The sequence below is a fragment of the Mus caroli genome, unplaced genomic scaffold (genome assembly GCF_978045245.1).
Source record: "Mus caroli unplaced genomic scaffold, Mus_caroli_1 scaffold_17, whole genome shotgun sequence".
Lineage (NCBI taxonomy): Eukaryota > Metazoa > Chordata > Mammalia > Rodentia > Muridae > Mus > Mus caroli.
This window is the reverse complement of record NW_028227272.1, coordinates 22,938,345-22,960,996: the sequence shown is the minus strand read 5'-3', so window position 1 is coordinate 22,960,996 and position 22,652 is coordinate 22,938,345. Positions and strand designations below refer to the sequence as shown.

Genomic DNA, 22,652 nt, shown 5'->3' with positions numbered 1-22,652 from the left:
TCATCAAAACATTCTCTCACAAGACAGCTTCCAGGAAAACATCAAATGACACAACTGAATTTTCAAAGAAACCAGAAATTTCCACTTCTAGCCACTGATGCTGACTTCATGAGGACAGCAAGGTTATCATGAACATAAGACACAGATTTATCCCAGTCCTTCATGGCTTCTGCCTCTTACATTTTTTTTCTGTCACCTATTCCTTGACATTCCCTGAGCCTTTCAGGAAGGAAGTTCTATATAAATGGTCCACATGTTATTAAACAATATGTTGTTTAATGTCAGTGAGTTTCTGTGCCTTGACTTGTTTTTGTTGTTGTTGCTATCTGATATTATTCCAAGAGGTCACATAGAATTCAGAATGCTATTTCAATTTTCCTGTATTTGTGGAGACTTTCTTTGTATGCTACTATAAATACTATTTTGATAAAAGTTCCATGAGTTGGTTTAAAACAAATGTGTGTTCTTTAGTTCTTAGGTGGCCATATCTTGCTATGTTGCTGTGGTTGACCACAAACGCTCAAGTTATCCTCCTCCCTCATCCTTTATTGTATCTATGACTATAGCTGCCTATTGTGGTAAATATTTAAAGGGGGTTTCTACCCCACCTTTGATCATTTAGTTTCTAAATAAAGGACACAAACCTTTTTTATTTATAATAAGCCTTAAGAGTACTAGATCTGGCCAGATATCAACACTTTATGCTATTTTGTCTACTTTCCTGTCAATAACCCTGAGTTATAACTTGCCATGTTCTGTCTAGGATGTTCCTACTCCATCTGGGCGATCCTCCTGGCCATGTTCTCACAATTCACCTACTGAATAACATCCTATCCTCTCCTTTCTACTCCTCTCCTCTCTTCTTTTCTTCTCTCCTCCTCAAGGTTTTTCCATCAGACCCCAAGCTCAGGACCTAAAACTGCACCTACCCTTCTTCTGTTCAGCTATAGGCTGTAAGCATATTTATTCAACTAATGGTTTTAAATCAAGGAGCAAGGTTACATAGCACCACTTGGTGTACATGAGGACTTCTTTATCCCCACAGCAACTAGACCTTGTATTTAGCATCCCAGCACATAACAATAGATTAACCTCAGTAGATGCCATCTGTCATTCCTGACATTTAACACGCTTACTTTTCACCTAGAAGTGAAGCCATTGTGAGTGGTTCATGGCTACAGTATTGTTTCCCCACTTCCAATCTCGAAGATTTTCCCCTGTACTTGAAGTTTTCAATTTAGTTTGAAAATGCCCCAGAACTTTTCTTACAATTAAATATTATTTGAAATTACATGTGGAAAAACTTTTGACTCCCTCTTCCCAGTTTTCTGATATCAACATTCTCAATGTGTGACCTCCAATATTACCGCTAAGAAGAATAATAGCGAAATATCTTCTAAGGAAGATTTAATAAAGCAAGATATGGAAGTGTTGGCACTTATAACCCTACTTAATATGTCATTACTGTTCTGTGCTTTCCTTACAGTAGAGAACTATACAATATGCTCTGTGTATGTGCAAAAAGAAATACATTCCAATTATTCTATAGACTCCCTTTCTTTGACATTTATTTGACATAGGAGAGTCACAGTGGATTGATCAGTGAAACCTGGAATTCTCTTCTGCAGCATAAAATTCTGCTCTCACCTTCCCAAGTGATCCTGAGTAAGTCTGTGTAGGTACCACTCTTCACAAACAAGATCATGTCTGTGTCTTTGCAGGAAAGCTATAATGCTGGAGTTAAACATTATGAGGCTGATGACTTTGAAACCGCAATCAAGTACTTTGAACAAGCTTTAAGAGAGTATTTCAATGAAGATATGGAGTGCCGTGCTCTATGTGAGGGGCCTCAGAGATTTGAGGAATATGAGTACTTAGGGTATAAAGGTGGCCTTTACGAGGCAATCGCAGGTAAAGCTTCTTTTGGTTCTTTGATTGCTTACTTTAAAGTGCTATAGACATGTGAATATTCTGACAATATAGTGCATAGTAGTAAGTATTGTAAGATGTTAAAGATTCTCATGGGTTTATTCCACTCTGTCTTCTGTTGATAATTTCTATAGTTAAAATGTTGCTGATTCTTTCTTCCCAATTTCTTCTGTTGGATTTATTAAAAATTGCATATTTACTTATTTAATCAATATAATAGGGAAGTACTGTAAGTACTATAAGTAATTTTTTCAACATATTGCTTTTTATTTTATTTTATGCATACCAACAAAATGTGGCCTGCTCATGTAAGTACATGTGGACTCACTTTTTGTGTATAGTGGCTAGATAACACGCACGGTATGGGGGCACCATCATTTTAAATGTTAGCCTTTACTGAACACAATGAAAAGGGTGGCAGCTTTTCATTATTGTAAATAATATAGCAATAAACCCTTCAATACATTCTAGAGCAATTAATTGCCTTATGATACTTGAGAATGTTGTTTCAAAGAGTAGGCAATGTGTGTGACACTCAAGAGTTGCTGATACTAGGTAAGTAACCTTTTATTGGAAGAAGTATGTTTTCTGTATATACCATATTTGAAAATAACTTATTTGTATTTACAATATAATTATAAAAATACAATTTTCAGGAGTGTGTGTATATATAGTACAGGGGATGTGGAGTGCTTTCATAGAGAACAAAAGGCAGAAGCAAGTGGAAACGGTAATATCATTGTGCTAAAACCCTATCCATGCTTCTACTTCTTATCATAGGATTCAAGCTCCACTAAGTTGCCCAGGCTGGCCTTGAACTCATTCTAGCAATTTTAGTAGGCATTGATTCTACATTCCTCCTGGTACAGGCCTCCCAAGTAGCTGAGATGATGGGTTTGTTGCACCAGGCCATGGCTCGTTCTTTGCTTACATCTCCAGTCAGTGACATGGAAAGTTGGATGTCCTATGGCCATGGGGGCTGCAGAGAAGGCAACCTTCCATGGGAAGCAGAGAACTTTGGAAGGTCCTTATGGTTAAGGGGCTCTTGATGTGTCTCCTCCTTTGGCTAAGTTGGCCACAGCAGTACAGGCAAGCCTACAGGTACAGGAGCATAGTTTGCTATGACTGGGTTTTAGAAGCTAGCTGCAGAAGCCTTGAGGAGGCTTCTGTACAGGGAGAGCACCGTGTACAAGGTGGATTCTCTCTGAATCTCAGAGTCTGAGCGTGTGGAACTGTTCTCCAGCTGTCAGCACACAGGAATAGATGCTGCTTGATGGGGGAGGGCTTGCAAATCTTGTGTTGGGTTTCTATTTTGATGTTCTATTTTAATTTAATTTTTGGATAGTTTCATACATTTAGCTAATGAGTTTCAGTCATTTTTGCCTTCCATTCCATACAACAGCCTATTTCCTTCTCCAACTGAAGCCCTTCTTCTCAACACATCCGCCTCCTACTTCTTGTCTGTGTTTGGTTCAATGAGTTTAACTAGGGCTTCTTGCTGGAACATGAGGAATGTTACTTATTTGACAAGGATGGCTTTCCAGTGACTTTACTAAGATGAGACCTCCAGCAACTATTAACCACTAGTGACCTCATGGTTGCCTCCTACAACCTTGGTGATATTTGGAGGAGTCCAGTGTTGGACATATCTTGTGCAAATAAGCCTAGCCACCGTGAGTTCATAAGTACATTGGCTATGCCATTTCCTGAGAACATCTGTTTTTAACTCCACTTCTCCTCAATCTGTGTTGCTTACTTTCTTTCTCACATCTACCACACCCTCCGTGATGTTTCTAGAGCCTTGGAGGGATGAAAGAACTCTACCACAATCAGACTAGGGCCCAATCATTACACATTTTCTGCATTTTGACCCCTCATTGACTTCTTCAATAACTGCTGCCCCACCATAACAAGAAGGTTCTGTGAAGATAGGATAGTACCAACCCGTGAATAAAAACAGTATTTAGAATCACTTTGACAAAATATTGTGGCAATATAGTAGGTTGAATAGTGGTAGGTTTTCTATCTAAGCCTGTGGTCTCCCCAGCCAAGGGCTGGTTTTACTGTTCCTGACAATATTACAAGGGTCTAATGGGTGCTAATCTGTCTCCCAAAGTTCTGCATCTCTGTGTGCTGCCCAGATACCTGACTGAAGAAATTCTGTTCCCCTTAGGTGAAAAATTGGTTGATGTGATGTGGCTAGAAACAATCTGAAAATCAGACCCAGCTGTCTTAAAACAGAGAACGGGTACTTTTAAAGTCAACATAATCAAAACCCAATTAAACAGGGACTTATTTAATAACAAACCTTTATTTAAATATGTGTTGATGACCTATTATATTCCAAGACATACATAGTGAAAACGGAGTTCAGCTGACTTGGAAATTACCAAAGTCAGTTTGCCCTTCCAATTCTAGAGTGTCCTTATCTCCCCCAAAGCACCTACCTAGTGGCTCGAACCAAATCCTAGGAAGTTACTTGTCAATCTGACATCTTCCTCAACTCTTATTTGTTGCCAAACATGGACAAATTCTTCTTTCACAAGGCACTTTACACTTACAGAGTCTCCCCATTTGCCATAGCTTAAATCAAAACCGTGTTTTATCTAAGCCCCCGTGACTACTTCCTTCCTGGTCGTGGTGTGCAGTGTAGACTGAGCGCCAATACAGAGCCCACATTCTGTACTAACAGAGCTATTGTACATAAATTCCCTCTCGCTGTGGCTTTCATTCCACTTGGAATAAAACCCATACCCTTTAAGGACTTTCAGTGTGTGCGTTCACATTCTTTCTTCATTCCTGCCTTCCTAAGGTCCTTGAAGCCATTGGATGAGTTGCTCACTCTCCTTTCCTTGCAAATCTTTAAGGTGTTTTCCAGCATCCCTTGACTGGTGTCCTAACTTGTTCACTGCTCAATCTTTAGAAAATCCCTGAGCTACTTAATAAATATTGGCTAAACGAATGTGTTAGTGAAGGCAAGGATAAAGGATGTGATAAATACCCCCATAACTGTGCACAGATCAATGTGTTAGTAATGCCTTGTGCTTGTGATGATGTCAGCCATAAATAAATGTGGAGTGTTTTTAGGAGCTAATTAGAGGATAGCTACAAAGTATAAACTAGAATCAATATGTCTATTACAGTCAACATCACTACATTAAATTATCACCCTATGAAGAACTCTGTTACCCAATGTAAGTTTAAGTTGCCTAAAATCAATATACTTGTATGAGTTATTTTGAGGATTTATTTTCCAAAAGTTTTGGGTTTTTTTGGACAGCTGACATTTTTAACTCCTCAGTATTTCTGTAAGCCTTAACGGTGATTCATTTAACAGTAAATTTTGTTTGTCATTTATGGTCTAATTACTGATTTTTTTCTCAATATATAGTCTTTTGCAAGGACAGTGATCTAGCCTTTTCTTTATGATATTTAGCAGTTAACTATGCTGTGCTTTTATGGGATGATGTGCCCTACCCCCAGTGCATTGTCTCAGCATCTTTGCTGTCTGTGGCCATGGAAGTCTTGGCAAATAATCTAGATCCTATTACTGAAATTAATCACTATGGGTTAGTATTTAGTGTTGGTCAAGTTACTATAACCCATTGGCTGCTGGGAAAGGATATATAAGTAGACAAAACAAATCCACAGTCAGTGGATTTTACCACTGCATTAATTAATTAATTAATTATTATGCATTAATTGTACAATGATATTCAACAGAAAAGAATATAACAAATAAAACTATTATGTCGGCTTTCACCCTGCAAATGCTTTCTGGAGTCAGGTGACCTCAATTAGGAGTTAAGTTGGCACTTACAATAGAGACTGTATTAGGAAAACTATAATGCTTGAATTGTAGGATTAGGAGAGATTTAATGTTGGAGGAAAGCACAAATGGCTACTTGGTACCGATTTTCCCATCATCTGCTCTGTGTAGCCAAGGGTAACTTAGTTGCTCTTATTTACTATTTATACTCTGTTTTGACAATATAATTTTGAGTTGTTGGTGGGTACATTGTTACCTTTCCCTTTCCCTGTCACTGGAGTTTAGAAGAAACAGGTTTGAAGGCAATGAAGTCTTAAGTCTGTGGAGGAGTCTACAGTTGGCTGTTCATTGTTCCCCTAAGATTTGATACATAGCTCATGTTTTATTCATAACTTTCAGGTTGTATACATAGAACTTGTTATTCTCTCCCCATCTTCAACCAGAAGCAAAACATGGTGGATTGTGGTGCTGTTTCTGTTAGCTGTTCTACATGGGCTCAAGTTAGCCAGGTTCTAGAAACTGGTTGCCTTCACCCTGCCAAGTGCTCTTTTCCTTCCTGTGTCCTTACTCAGTCTGCAAGTTTTCCAAGATCCAAGAAGAACTCTGACTAAACAGAGGACCTCTTGAAAGAAGCTGTTGTGGCCAATTACATTGTGTAGACATGAAGTCAAGTGATTTTCTCAATCCCCAGAGAACCCACTCAGCCCAAGGATGAATGAAGCATTAGCTCCCTGGAACACATTGCCTCCATCTTTGATAGAATTCAAAGTTAGGCAAAGAGGAAGAGAAGATTTCCTCATGTTACTAGCTGTTTGTTTTTTCTAGCTCTTGTCTTAAGAAAATAGAGCTGAGAGCTCAGGGGCATGGAATACTCTGCACTTCAGCATCTTTCTTAGTTTAAATGAGAACAGCAACCACAGAAGCGAGTGCAAGAGGACAGTGTTTATTCTAATTCTTCAGCTGTCTTCCTTTCTGCCACTTTGGCACTCTCTGTTCAAACAGTATCCCACATATTAGAATATGCAGTATTAGGCAAGAGCCTTATCTATAATTGGGTAGTATAAGGTTCTGAGCAATAGGTATCAGGAAATATCATTTTACTTCCTCCTTTAGAAATATATTGACAGGAAAAGGGAGTTTGGAACTTTCTGCATGCTGCATGTTTCATCTCTGAATGGCTTTTGAACATCCATGGGGTGTAAAAATCCAATCTCAATTCTAGTGCATCTCAGACCTTCTGAAGTATTCAAAGAGAAGCTCGAAGCATCTAGTGAGAAAGTCCATATTCAGCTCTATGCACAGGAAGTGTGGTAAACTGGAGGTTTGGGACCAAGTGCTGTCAAGTGATCATGGAGAAAATGATGTCACTGTCTGTGTGAGGGTTTCATGTTTGGAAATGATAAGACAGAGAGAGTTCTCTTCTCTCTTTCTGAGTGAGGTGTGGTAAATAATGTGTGCTCTGTAGAAGGTCTGCCCTGATTAAGGTAAGATTGCAACAGCTGGAGGACACATCTCTCTCTCTTGCCTTCCAGATCACTACATGCAGGTTCTGGTCTGTCAGCATGAATGTGTGAGGGAACTCGCCACCCGCCCAGGCCGCCTCTCACCAATCGAGAACTTTCTTCCCTTGCATTATGACTACCTCCAGTTTGCCTACTACAGAGGTAAAGAGGAGGTCATCCATGAAAACCCATGGGGGGTTTTCATGTCATACTTGTATGCTTCTGGCCACCATCCAGACTCCTGCTTGCTTTCATCACCAAAGCAACACAGGCTTATGCACATTTTTTTCCCCATAAAATTGGGCTGTATCTCAGAGTAAGGCAAGAGGACCCTAACAATGGATGAAGCACGGGATTTCCTGTGTTAAGATCATAAACTTACACTAGACTTGCCAATTTTCTTTTTCAACCTAAGAGATTGTTTGTTTCAACTCATTTTTAGTTAGACTGCATTATAGCACCAATACTATTAAAAAAATACCTCCCTTTCTGTATCCACTGACATATTCACGTCCTTTAACCAAGGACATGAATATTTCCAAAATTCTATACAAAGGCAATCACAGAATTTTCCTTCTTCTTTTGTGTGAAAATGGCATTATTTATACTATCGTCTTCTTTTTTGTTGTTTTTTGTTTTGTTTTGTTTTTTGTTTGTTTTTCAACAAAGAAAAATTTATAGCCCTGGCTGTCCTCGAACTCACTTTGTAGACCAGGCTGGCCTCGAACTCAGAAATCTGCCTGCCTCTGCCTCCCGAGTGCTGGGATTAAAGGAGTGTGCCACCACGCCCGGCTTTTCATTTTTTTAAAGATTTTTTTATTTATTATTATGTGTAAGTACACTGTAGCTGTCTTCTGGAGTGTAGACACTTCAAAAGAGGAAGTCAAATCTCATTATAGATGGTTGTGAGCCACCATGTGGTTGCTGGGATTTGAACTCAGGACCTTCGGAAGAGCAGTCAGTGCCCTTAACCACTGAGCCATCTCACCAGCCCCTTATACTATCTTCTGTATCATTTTAAATTAATACTGGCCAGATGACTTTCACTAAGTTAGACATAGGAAATTATCATTTTGAGGGTCAAATTTAAATTATAGTATGTTATTGTCTAGGTTTAATAGATGAGTACAGAGAGAACTTCCTGCTCTCTCTTTCTTTATTCCTGGATACCATTGTATTAGAACTTATCTTATGATCTTCCTATTGAGGGACAGTGTGTTGTTTGTAATCTTTTGTGACTTCAGTGACCTTTCAAGTGGATAATACTTTACACATGTCCCTGCATATCTATATACATATTTCAATGGATAATATCTGGAGGTTCATTTACCAAGTCAAATAGTTCATTCATTTGTATTTTTGATTCACATTGCCAAATTTTCCTTCCATATGGACTGTAGTTTCCACTGTTCCTCCTCAGAATATATTAAAAAATGTTTAGATACCCCACAATCCCCTAGGTAAAGTTTAGTAATTCAAAATAGCTTTAGTTTCCATTTTACTGAAGAGGAGATATTGAATATTCCTTCTCACACTTAAAAGCAACTAATAGTAGTCACATCACCTAAGTCACTATCATGTCCACATCTTCCCTTTGTGGAGAAGTGACTGGCTGCTTGACAGGTCACGATTTCTTGGCTCAATGCACTTGTTATTTCTCCCTGTCTTCAGCATCAGTGCCTTTTATCAGGTCAGCTACAAAGAAATATTTTTCCTTTAAAGTGATGCTGAGGAAGAGGAGGATGAGGAGGGGAAGAAGGATTCAGACCAACATTTTAAAGTTGCCTTAGCAAACTCCCTCTTTTTCCAAGAGTAAAGTGTTATTTATTGTCCTGGCACCATGACAGTGATTACTCTAGTGCGCACCATGACCAATGAATGCAAACTAGGTAAGGCAGGTGCTTATTATCATCATCATATTAGAAATCCATGCTCAGAATATTTACATGGGCCACACAGTACAAAACAAGTCCCAGTTAATTCACACATTTTTGCTATAGTGCTCCAGGAATTACCAATAAGCATTTTCTAATAGCAACTGTAGAGGATTTCTGCAAAGTGTCCAGCCACCAAAGGTCCTCCCGACTAAGTACCTGAAACTGTCTGACCATCTGTGTAAGTGCTTCTGGCCATTTAGCTCAACCTTAGTTTGTCTCCTGTTTATTATCATCAATGCTGACATCAAGAAACACATTGAAGTTTCCCTCTGAAGTCATCTGGGCAGATCTGGCTGATTCAAATGTGGCAACACCTTGTTTCTCCAGTTGGTGAATATGTGAAAGCCTTGGAGTGTGCCAAAGCCTACCTGATGTTCCATCCAGACAATGAGGATGTCCTGGACAATGTAGACTTCTATGAGAGTCTGCTGGATGACAGCACGGATCCAGCATCCATTGAGGCCCGAGAGGTGAGACTAGAGTTCTGAGAGAAATCTCTTTAAACTGCAGTGTGTTTCAGGGAGAACTGATTAAAAAGAAACAAACAACAATGACAAAAATAAGCACTGTCCTTAAGGATACATAGAGATTTAATGGCTGTCCAGATCTTAATTCTTTCAAATTTTTTTCCATATTGGAAGTGCATATTTCTCATAGGCGCAATCTTGTGACAAACCTGTTGCCAAGGGGACCACATTTGCAACTCTGATCTTTATGTTAGCTCACTGACTATTATAACAAAAAGTTCCATTTGAGCATCTGTCACATTTCTTAGTTGTTATTTAAATATGAATTCTATTTCTTTCTAGGATTTAACAGCATTTGTCAAACGTCATAAACTTGAAGCTGAACTGATCAAGTTAGCTGCAGAGGGCCTGGGATTTTCATATGCTGAACCGGTAAAAATAAAATGAGAAAACGAGCTGCTATTTAAAATATTTTTAAAAAATAACTTATTTAATTGTATATTATGTTCATTAATGTGTGGGTGTTAGATCCCTTGAAACTGAAATTATAGACAGTTATGAGCTGTCATATGGGTGGAATTGAACCCAGGTCCTTTGGAAGAGCAGACAGTGCTCTTAACCATTAAGAGCAGAAAACAGGGGTTACAATAGGAATATAAAGTGAATAAATAAATTAATTAATTTAAGAAATAATTATGAAAGCTTGAAAAATAATAAAGCTACCATTTAAAAGATCTTCTTGGTAGATATTTAAATATTAATGCCCCACCCACATTAGCGGAAGAGTCTAATAACCTCTCTAAATTAAGCAGTTGAAAGGAATCTTTATGTTATACAGGCGATGAACTTTAAAGATTTTGATACATTCCCATGAGGCTGAGAGCCAACGTCAGAAGCAAATATCTTGTGCATGATTTATCTGCCTGTCTTGTTTCAGTTTTCTAGCATTTAGATGTAAAAGTTTTGATTTTTTAATGCATTTTAATGGGTTAAAAAAGCCCCATCTTCAGAAGGCACTGGCTGAGTCATGAGTCAGCCTCTGTACTGTCCTCTCTCTGCTTCATGTTGTCCTCTGATCAACCCGTGGCACAGCGCCCTCTGCAGACTGCATCCGTGCTATAGATTAATGCAAGTTCTTGTTTTTAATTTCATGAAACATTTACCTGGTTCTTCAGGTTGTTAAGGATTTAAAATATTTTGGCTACCTAGATAGATTTATTATAGATCAATTCTTTTGATATTCCAACTATTTCTGATTTCTCTCAAAAATACATAGTCCAGGGACCATGGTTATTAAACTATTACTTCAAATAAATCCAAAGAGAAGACTCCCATTGCAAGAAGAATATGGGGTCTGGAAGTTCTTGAAACTTAACTTATTTTCTAAAGAAAATGTTTCTGATATCTTCATTGTTTCTAGTGATATAGGAAAGTACAAATTTATCAACCTTACAAGAGGAAAGGTATCCACACTCCTCATATATGTTAACTGCAAATGCTATGTCATCGCTATTTTTAACTTCTATTTTTCTGAAGGCAGCTCATACTATTTTCTCCTTTTCACATAATATTTTTTCCTCTTTAATTACCCAGATATAAGTTTTTCCACTTATCTATTAATTACTGAATATTTTATGCAATATTCATGTTAGCATGTTGATGGAAACATTAATTATAGTGTATTTTAATTGATTCTTAATTATGTCTTATTGGCAGCAGAACACTTTTTAAAATTAGGTTATTTTAAGGTAATATTTCTGGTATAATACATATATGTGTTCCTACTTAGTATTTTGAAGAATTGTATTTTCCCAAGAGACCCCAAAATATAACACCTACTTCATGGTTCTGTACAGATAACTAATCCAGCTGGATTTCTTTATTCAAGTTTTAGTCATTAGCCACAAAGCACTTGCATTGAGCGATCTTCGAAGCCCTTTCTGTTATCAAATTCCAAGTCTCTATCCAGAACCAGAGGACCAAGCACCTAACTAATTCCATATGGTCTTTTGATTCATTTGTTATCCATGGTGTCTTTGGCAAAATTGTATTAGCCTTCTCTTCGTCAATACAGAGTATAAGTTTCTGAATATTTCAGGTTTTCTAAGTATTTTATTAGGAGTATTTTAAATTTTTATTCCTATAAATGGCATTTTAGTACTAAATGTATATACCTTTTCTTCAACTGTAAACAGAATTACTGGATCAGCTATGGAGGACGGCAGGATGAAAACCGGTGAGTCCTCCATTTGCAAAACAGACTACAGTGAGATGAGATGCTCAGGGCAGGAGATGGTGCCGGGAACTCAACTCAGTAGATTAGTGCAAGCTATGGAATTATCCTTGAAGTTGCATGTTAGGAGCTTTGTCCTAGATCCAGCTCTGCCCACTCACTTCTGTATGGTGTTAAGGAATTACTTTTCTCCTGGATGTGGAGGTGTTTTTGTTTTTGTTTTTGTGTTCGTTTTTGTTTTTTGTTTGTTTTGTTGTTTTGAGACAGGGTTTCTCTGTATACAGCCCTGGCTGTTCTGGAACTCACTCTGTAGACCAGGCTGGCCTCAAACTCAGAAATCCGCCTGCCTCTGCCTCCCAATTTCTGGGATTAAAAACCCAGAGTTACGCAGACAAAGTTTGGAGCTGAAACGAAAGGACAGACCATCTAGAGACATCCATATCCGGGGATCCATCCCATAATCAGCCTGCAAACGCTGACACCATTGCATACACTAGCAAGATTTTGCTGAAAGGACCCTGATATCTGTCTCTTGTGAGACTATGCCGGGACCTAGCAAACACAGAAGTGGATACTCACAGTTAGCTATTGGATGGATCACAGGGCCCCCAATGGAGGAGCTAGAGAAAGTACCCAAGGAGCTAAAGGGATCTGCAACCCTATAGATGGAACAATAATATGAACTAACCAGTACCCCCCAGAGCTCGTGTCTCTAGCTGCATATGTATCAGAAGATGGTTTAGTCAGCCATCATTGGAAAGAGAGGCCCATTGGTCTTGCAAACTTTATATGCCTCAGTATAGGGGAACGCCAGGGCCAAGAAGTGGGAGTGGGTGGGTAGGGGAGTGGGGTGGGAGGGTATGGGGGACTTTTGGGATAGCACTGGAAATGTAAATGAAGAAAATACCTAATTTTAAAAAAAAGAAAAGAAAAGAAAAAAAGACATGCGCCACCAAGACCGGAGATTCTTTTTTAAAATGAAGAAGTTAGCCAAAGAGTTCTCCCAGTTTTCTGTGATTACTCATTGCACAAGGCTGGATGTTATTTTTATTAACAAATTTTATAAAATTTCCTTTTTAAGATGGCTTTTGTTCTTTGAAATTTTCATACAACACATTTTGAGCATATTCAAAATTTGCCTGTGGATGGTAAATTCCCTTACTATACTAAATTGAAATCAAGGTCATGTTTCTCTATAGTGAACTGTGTGTTATTACTAAGCAAATTGAAATTAAGAAAAACCATTTTTAATATAATTGAAGTCAACTAACCTGTTTTTAAATAACTCAAGCTTATCCATGTTTGAGTTGCCTGTTTAGGATGACACAGTCCAGTCAACCTATTCTCAAATTGTGAAAGGCCATGTCAATGGAAGGGACCACTGTCAATGGAGGGCACTAGCTTATGGCTTTGCCACAATAAACTGGAAGATTCAGGTCTTAGAATCTTGCAGTCAATCAGCCCTTGGGTGACATAATATAATTGGAAGAAAATATATAGGATATATAGGAGTGTTTGGACGTGCCATGTCTGTGTAGACTGAAAGGCTATCTACTATCACGGGTGCATTTGGAAAGCTTGACACAAACTGGGTCTTTCTCCTTAGAACAGTCAAGAACCTACTATTACATTAGAACATGGATTATCTCCACTTGAGCATTATTCAGTGATGCATAATTCAGTCCCATGTTCAAGAAACAATGTAACATGGAGAATTAGGAAGGTGCACACAATCTTTTTGTTTTTTTCTTTTCTCTTTGGGACAATATGCTGATATGAAGATAGTGAAATTAATTGTAATAAAAGATCAAAGAAAAGACTTAAAAAAAAAACAACACAGCATCAGGGGGGAAACTGAGAGACCCACACAAAGCACAGCATATATTTTGATTTAGGAAGATAGGTGAATGGGATGCAGTTCAGAATCAGAGCCTATGTAAATACAGTGTTCTTTGCCTTGGGACAGTTTTATTTGATGAGAAATTTCAGTCTCAATCTTTTTGAATGGACAGAGTCCCTTCAGGAGTGAATATGGATGGGGCAGAAGTTCATGGATTGTCAATGGGAAAGAAGTCACCGCCCAAGATAGGTCAAGACCTAAGAGAAGGTAAGAACTTGTAAGCTTTTACCTCTATAAGGATCAAGGAAGAGCATGGAATGTGGAAACTGTTTAAGAGATGGAGGTCAAATGCATTTCTCTATAAGATTAAGACTACATCTGTCAATGTCTGAACTCAGATCTCTCTATCGTGGAGAAAGTGTTTCCAAATACTCCTTCCATAATTTGAATTAGTCAGGGACTATGTGGTCTTCCCCATTCTTGGCTGAATAATTGAGGGATAGAGAGGTCACAGACTGATTTTTTTGCTCAGCCAGTGAGAGATTACTAGATAGTGTGGGTTAGTCAACGCATCTAAGGATCTTGGAAAAGACATAGTTAAGTCGGATCTTACAATAGTTTATCTGAGATACTTAAATAATATAGATTCCAGTGAGGCTTTGAATAAAAATAAATTTTATTTTTAAAATACATATGATGTGGAAATTTGATGCTGGGCCTTGTGCATGCTGTGTAAGTAGCCTAAAACTGATCCACAATGTCAGCCTAAAGATATTTCAGAGTGATTTATAGGCATGTGTAGAGAGCTGGTCTAGTGGCTAAAACAAGCAGGACACAGGCATAGAGATAAATAGAACAGAATGCTGTATGCCTGGTCACAGAAGAACAAAATGAGTGGAATTGCAGAGTACTGCCCCAAGCAGTTGTTTACATAATCAAGCATCGTTATAATAATACACTGTTAGCAAGAGTATCATTGACAATATTACCAGTACTTCTAACACCAATTATTTTTCAACCAAACTCATGTACCTTCATTTTCATAATAACAGTCTCTCACCAGAGGCAATTTAGTCACTTCTCAAATGTCTCACAATACGTGACATCTGGCAAGCCCTTGAACCTGATGATCATATTTTCTTCAATACCTACTGCATTGATTATAAATAATTATACCTAAAATATAGCATAAAGTATAAGTCATGTGGACAAAATACAGTTATAAGTATATACAGGGGTTAGTCCCAGGACTGACCTTATCTTAAGGATATCAGAGTCTGAGAAAGCCTAACACCCTGAGATAAAATATCATAAGATTGACAGAACACCTGTGCAGCTTCGTGTGGCGGTAAATCTCCAACCCAAATAAACCCAGGCAATGAAACACAACTCAATTAATATAAATACACGCTGTGCGCCTAGATTGGGCAGACCTACCACTATACTACCATCTTCCCCATTTAAGAGACCCCTTAGAACCTGTGGTTTCTCCAGGCCAGGTGCTTCTGCTTCACTTTCCTTCTTCTTCCTCCTCCATGCGCTCTCTCTCTCTCTCTCTCTCTCTCTCTCTCTCTCTCTCTCTCTTTCTCTCTCCCCCAAAGCCTTCAGCTCCACCTTCCCTTCTTTCTCTGCCCTATCACTGGCTCTAGCCTTTATTTTATAAACTAAGATGGAAAGAAGGTTTACAGGAAATCAGCTGAGTGCTGACTCATTCCTTGTTCGCAATCCCTCACAGAAGAACAGAATACACATCAAATATAATTAGCCCCGGGGCTATCCTCAACAGATTCCTGCATCCCTTAAATCACCCATAAACTACTTATAATACCTAATATAATGTGCTATGCACATATTACAAATTTGCATATGCTATAGTATATTCTCTAAAGATCAAGGACAAGAAAACATGGATATGTGTTATTAGATAGAGACACAATATTTTTTTTTTAGCATTTTCAGTTTCCAGTTTTGTTGAACGTATAAACTTGGAGCTGCCTATGTACAGCCCCAGCTGTAAGATAAGAAACCAAAGTCCATGCATCCAGGGGTCTGCCCTTCTGTCCCCAGGAGAGCTGGTTAGCACCTCCCTGGCTGCTCTGAAACATCTGGCTCTTGCTGGTCCTGGATTTCCCAGCCCTTTCCTTCCTGTACTTACATTGAGTTGGTTGGAAACAGTAAACAGGATGATAGGCTCAACTGCTCTGACCTAGACCTCAGTGTGTAGCTACAGAGCCCAGAGCCTGAAAGCTTCCTAGTCAGCCGGAGTTCATGTTCCTTTTGAAGCTCAGAAGCCACCCAGGAAGTGAGTGCCAATGTACCAGTACTTTGATGAAAATGTTTCAGAATCCAGTGCACTTGCCAGATTTCAAAGCTTTTCTCTTTTTTCAGCTACCAAGGGATCCAAGGTCTGGTAACTAAGGTTAGCAGGATGGGTGGAGGGGGAAATCTTTTGTAATGATTGGTTGGTTATCCAAAGCTACCATTTCCATAGTTCTCTTGGTTGAACTAACAAATGGATCTCAGGATGTATTCTGGAAACCTGCCAATATGAAAGATAAATAAAACCACACCCCTGTTTCCATGAAGGCAGGCATTTCTGTAAGAAGGTACACGGGATGCTTTCCATCACTGTCACTGAGCAGATATCGGGAAGCCACCAACATGACATCGCAGATTTAATTCCAGTGCTCTGTACCTGGAGAGAACATTAGATCCCAAAGGCACAGGGCTTGTCCCCACTTCCCTTTTCAGGCAACAAAAGCCACAGTTGGCAGTCACCTATGCTGATTGATCTCGTTTTGTGACCAGGTACAAATGAGGGATGCCATGATCCTTTTTGGATTTTACTAATTTGACAGATATGATCAGAGAATCCAGAAGCATGCTTAGCAGTTTTCCATAAAAGATGCAGCACGGGATACAAATGAACGAGCAGATGAAGTAGACATGGGGCAAGGTATAAGGGAGCCAGGCCACAGATCTTCCCTGTAGTCTCTGCATTACTACCCTCCCAGCATCTCCACTGAAAGTTTATAGAAACCTGGTGCTTAAGACTTCTACAAAGCCTGATTTCCACATCCCCCATCCCCCAGAGTGCAGTTTATAACCCTCTGATCATTAGTCCTTCGGGGACTAGACCCGTTCGGAGTCGATACAAGGGAAGCACCACTTCATTGGCATAAAGCGTGGGCTTTATGAAGACTATGAATGACAAAATATACTTCTATTATTTGGAAAACTTAAGTGTTTTAAGTATTGAACTAGGAACTGGTAACAAAATATACATACATTTCTTATTTCACCACAACTTCAGTGTCCCCCAGACACTTGAATACAACCCAAACTGAGACTAGTGGCAAGGTATAAAGTTCCCAGTCCCAGAACACTCTGGCGGCTGGCAGAAAGCAGATGCCAAAGGGTCAAGACAGCAGGCACATGCTGTAAAGAATCTGTCATCTATTCGACATAGTGTTAAATAATATTCACACAGGACAGCTCTTTGGTACCAAGAGGACAGTCACTGGGGGCCACCTTTGAAACTAACCCCAAGTAAGAAACATTCACGATGACTTGATGAAGACACCTCTGTCACATACTCCTTCTTTTCACACCCATTTTCCAAAGACCATACTCACTAATGACTCCGGAGTGACTGGGCACATGGCAGAAATAATGCTGCCCTTGGACTCGGAAGGAGGGCTTGTTTTCAGGATGTGTTATGATAGGAACCACACTATAAAATGTCACTCCTTAATCCCTCTGTTCCCTGCAGTAATCACCTATGAAGGAAGGGTTATTATCTTGCACCCTGCCCCATGTCTAGTGACATGTGATATTTATGGGAATACTGTTGCTCTTGCCATGAACCACAAACAGGGAACACAAGGGCGCACTTCTCTACATTATCTTTGTTACATCCAGGGAACCGGAGCCAGGCACATACTTTATGAATGAGAGAAGAATTAAGTTGGTTAACTAACTCTCCCTGCACAGTGGTTAACAGTTGGCAGCAGCCATCAAACCAGGCCCCAGGAACCACAACTTATTGGAGTACATTTTTATTATAATTTTCACATCTTCCTCTGTCTGGTGTGCTACTGGAAGTCATCTTTGCACTGATGACATCCCCGTGAATGCCAAGGTTCTCTCTCTCTCTCTCTCTCTCTCTCTCTCTCTCTCTCTCTCTCTCTCTCTCTCTCTCTCTCTCTCTCTCCCTCTCCTCTCTCTCTCTCCTCTCTCTCTCTCTCCCTCTCTCTCTCTCTCTCCTGTCTCTCTCTCTCTCCTGTCTCTCTCTCTCTCTCTCTCTCTCTCTCTCTCTCTCTCCCTCTCTCTCTCTCCTGTCTCTCTCTCTCTCTCTCTCTCTCTCTCTCTCTCTCTCCCTCTCTCTCTCTCCTGTCTCTCTCTCTCTCTCTCTCTCTCTCTCTCTCTCTCTCTCTCTCTCTCTCTCTCTCTCTCTCCCTCTCTTTCATCTGTTTTCTAAGTATGATAACTTTCTGTTCAGAATTATAAACATTCTCTGATAATTAAATGAGTTCGGGAAAAGCAGGATTCAAATATTACTTTTTTCAGTGTCTTCAGTTTTTTAAGACTTCATGGGGCCCCTGCCTTCACATGGTGTTTGAATGTTACTTGTCACAGGACTGAGTACTGCCAATATTATAAACCCATCTTCTAAATATACTCCATCAAGGCAAGCTTAGTAACATTGATACTAGCATCCAATATAGTATTCTAATTACAGCTAACTAATCCAATAGTAATGATAATAACAGCAAACACTTATACAGAACTTGGGTGGTACTTTTTTTCTAAATGTTTTAGCATTGTAATGTTAAGATTTGTATTTTAAGAATAATCTTATTATCTTCAAGTAAATTACTTCAAACCAGAAAATAATGAATACTTGACAATTTGCAAAGCAATCTAGTTCACAAAACTCTGTTCTTCTATTTCAATTTCATATTGGCAAATGTTTTCTCATAAATCTACAATTATCCTGCTGGTATCTCAGTTAGGGCTTATCTTGCTGTGATAAAACACCAAGACTAAAGGAAACTTGTGGAAAAACAGCTTTATTTCAGCTTGTCGTTTCACATCACATTTCACAGTCCATCATGGAAGGGAGATGGGGCAGAGACTCAATAGCAGAGTATGGGATGTCCGCCACCATCGAGGCCCGCAGAGTAACAATCAGTAAGAGGCAAGAAGGCAGTTCAGTTCAGCACAACTAAGTAGCCAGCATTCATTCAAGCTTTGGGAGTCTGACCCTCTAGTAGTTTATTTAAGCATATTTAAGCACAGCACAATTTAGTGAAAACTTTCCAGGTGATAATTAACTCAATCCCATGTGAACAAAAAAAGGTTATATAAATCTCCTCAAAGAACAAAATACAGTAAATAAAGATCAGATGTGACTATACCTTCCAAAAAGATGAATTCTATAGATTTACTGCATGTGACATTTTCCATAAAAATAGGTTTTATAGATTGACTGATGAAGACCAAGCTACGCATCTGTTCTATAACTAAGGGGAGCCTAGGTTGACAGTTCAGGCTCCAGGAACCCCCAAGGGTCCACTTCGTCTTACTGTGGAACCTCCATCCCCTTTGGGCTCATTAGTCTACCCCCAAACTCTCCCACAAGACTCCCTGAGCTCTGAGTCTGTACATCTGTTTCCATTAGCTGCTGGGTGGAGCCTTTCAGGAGAAAGTTATGCTAGGTTCTGTAAGCATAGCAGAGCATCACTGTCAGGGATTGGTTCTTGCCCATGGGACAGATCTCAAGTTGAGCCAGTCATCCTTTAGTCTCTGCTCCATCTTTGTCCTTGCGCTTTTGGTAGGTAGGATACATTTTTGGTCAAAGGTTTTTTGGGTGGGTTGGTGTCCTTATCCCTCCACTGGGAGTCATGTATGGCTATAAGCTACAGGCCCCTTCAGGCTCCATATGTCCCACTTCTAGATGCCCTAGCTTCGGTCACCCCCATGTATTCCATGGAGCCTTCCATATCCCAGGTCTCTGGCTTGCCCTAGAGATGTCCCCTCCCCTGTTCACTGCTGATTCCCATTCCCTCCTCCGTCTCTTTCCCTATACCTGATTCCCCCTCTTCATTTTTCTCCTTACCCCCTCTCCCACCCAGTTTCCTCCTTCCATCCACCTCTGACATCAGTTTTATCTCTGCTTCTGAATGAGAGTCAAGCCTCTTCCCTTCAGCCTTCCTTGTTATTTGGCTTCTTTGTGTCTATAAATCATAGTGTGGTTATCCTGTACCTTATGGCTAATATCCACTTATAAGTGAGTGGTGCAACAAATTCTAAGAAACATCAAGTTATAAAGAAAACTACTTACCATTTTTCTATAAAATATGTGGTCCTGAAAACTCGGACTTTATGGATTTAGTCTCAGAATCCCAGAAATTCTACATTTATAAATTTTGATACTAGATTTTAAAAATTAATGGAAGCAATGATTAGGTCATCTGAAGGACTGTCTTTTAGCTGAGTCCCACTCTAGATGTGTATCTTGATTGGGGAACTGAAGGTCAATTCACACTGATAGCTTGATTTAATTATTAAAGATTAACAATAAATCAAATTGATAGGCTTTAAATAATGTGGTCAGCCCAAGCCAGATAAAAAGTAAAATTCATCATATTCACAAAGATTTCATAGTAGTTTCAATATTTAAAGAATGGAATTAAAAAAAACACTGCCTTACACAGCAATATACTTCAAGAAATGAAATATACCCAAATAACTTAGTCTCAATCTTTCAGGAGAATGTTCACGTGGAATCTGGTATTTTATTTTAATCAAAGTAATATCAATCTTTTTCACTAATATTCCTGATTTGGACACAGTTTCTTTTACATTCCTGCTTTATTTTGATTTCATAACTTTTGGCACTAAGTTAGATGAAACATAAATATAGATAATACAGGCATGGCTTCAGGCTTGCACACGAGGAAGAAAACTTCCATTCAAGATAGCTTGTCAGCACTGATGCTCCTCCAGGAGCAACTGCTATAACAAATGGCTACGCATAGCCCAAGGCTGATGAACTCTACCTCCTTCTTTCAGAACTCCCTTGGCCATGACTGTGGCGGGAACTCAGATCCAAACAGGACTAACAAATAGTGGTTTTGCCCGGTTTGACTAATCTGCTCATAGCAATCAAGGAAACATCCATTTCTGTGTCTCCTCTTCCTTCAGTGGATGCCTTTTCACTCCCCTGGCAGTGCCCTTTGACTCTCTGTGCCCTCCATAGCTGGCCTCCCTCAGGGAGCTGTGGTACCTTCAGGAATGTATCTGGTTCTTATAATCCTGACTATAATGGGGGAAGGAATTGTTCGCTTTCTTTGTTCAGTGTGTCTGCTTCAGTCTCTGCTTTGCCTTTCTCACTAACAGAGGCTGCATCCCCACACCCAACTCATGCTCCAAGGAGCCTATGTGGGGCTCACGTTTCTAAAACACCACAGGCAACACTCGCATGAATACAAGAGCACATTGTCAACTGTACTGGGGATACCAGGGGATGCTGTGTTCCCTGATGTCTGAGTCCCATGCAGAAGAAATCTTGGTGCCAGATCTGAGGCACACATACTAAGAGAGCAGGAATCTTCAGGCAAGGAGTTGGTTGTGATGCTGTATCAGAGCTACAAAGGAGGGTCCACAGAGAAGAGCATCTACCTGGAGGAGATGCTGAAGCTTGTGGAATTCTGCTTTCTAAGATCAGAATCAAATAAAAAACCAACGGTTTAACCATTGCACATAAAATGCTTATAGTCCTGTGGCGAAAGCTGGTACCTAAACGTCTACTTTTCCCCCAATCTATATTGTGTTTGTTGAATAATGATAAAAAGAAAGAAAAAGAGGAAATGACCACTCCTAAAGGGTTGAGGGTTTTATTATAGATATAAGAGAGAGCATCAGCAGAGGCATGTGGTAGAGTCCAGAGTGAACACGGCAGGCCATGTGAATAGGACACATGAGGAGGAGAAAAGGCATGAGAGAGCCAGAAGTGGAAAGGCCAGGACAGTGGAATGATAAATGTCAGCCCAAAGGGTGAGAGGCTAGCTAGAATGGCTGGGTTATGTAAGAAAGGGAAGCTTGGACAAGAGATACCTAGCCTAGTCCCTGCACAGGAGAATTCAGAGTTCAGGATGTAGACAGTCAGTCAGTCTTTGATATGATAATCGGTGCCTCCATTAGCAGATTGTCCTCAGGTTTGAGACCTAAACATTTATCAAGCTTTATACTATGTGATGTGTCTTTTGCTTCTGTGTTCCTATGGACTCTGCCTGTCTGGTGTTCTCCATTGCAGACTGGCTGTTGGGTTTTCTGTGCTCCCTCTCAGAGGGTAGAAGTAGCAGAAAGATACTCTGCTTTGTCCCTCCAGGTGGCCCTCTGCTCTACGAGAACATCACCTTCGTCTACAACTCCGAACAGCTGAACGGGACTCAACGGGTTCTTCTCGATAATGTCCTGTCGCAAGAGCAGTGTCGGGAGCTGCACAGTGTGGCCAGTGTGAGGACGAGAGAAGAGGAACCCTAAAAGCTAGCCTACCCTGACCCTAGAAGGGAAAAGACCCTTTGCCCTTCGGTCCTCAGCCTGCAGGACAGTGTCCTGGAGGAGGGCAGCCCCTGTGCCAGAGTATCCTGAGCTTTGATGGCAGCATTAGAGAATCAGGCTGCAATTGCTCTTAGGAGGAAGACAGTAACTGTGGGGGTGCTTTTGTAGCTTTTGGGTTGGAATAATCTGAAACTCCCACTGGCTTAGTTCTTCGGAGAGTAGCCATGTAGCATGTGCCCTGCCTAGCTTAAGAGTCACTGGAGATTTCCCTTTATTTTAACCAGCAATCAGCCAGTACATGAATAATTTGTATTATATTTCTATTTTTTAAAGTAGTATTTATTTTTAATGAAAATGGACTGATGATCAAAGAAAAATTCCCCCCATTGGTTAGAAGTGGTTATACC

General features: G+C 39.8%; 1 protein-coding gene across 2 annotated transcripts in view; it reads left to right on the top strand.

Moving 5' to 3' along the window:
- The window catches only part of P3h2 (prolyl 3-hydroxylase 2), a 163,105-nt gene that overhangs the window by 115,987 nt on the left and 24,466 nt on the right, over positions 1–22,652 (top strand). For both annotated transcript variants that reach the window (XM_085832456.1, XM_021184956.3), the window contains exons 3-9: positions 1,722–1,911; positions 7,231–7,362; positions 9,465–9,607; positions 9,947–10,036; positions 11,800–11,840; positions 13,850–13,944; positions 22,073–22,200. In XM_085832456.1, the coding sequence (XP_085688582.1) occupies positions 1,722–1,911; positions 7,231–7,362; positions 9,465–9,607; positions 9,947–10,036; positions 11,800–11,840; positions 13,850–13,944; positions 22,073–22,200 (819 nt within the window). The remainder of the gene's footprint in view (positions 1–1,721; positions 1,912–7,230; positions 7,363–9,464; positions 9,608–9,946; positions 10,037–11,799; positions 11,841–13,849; positions 13,945–22,072; positions 22,201–22,652) is intronic.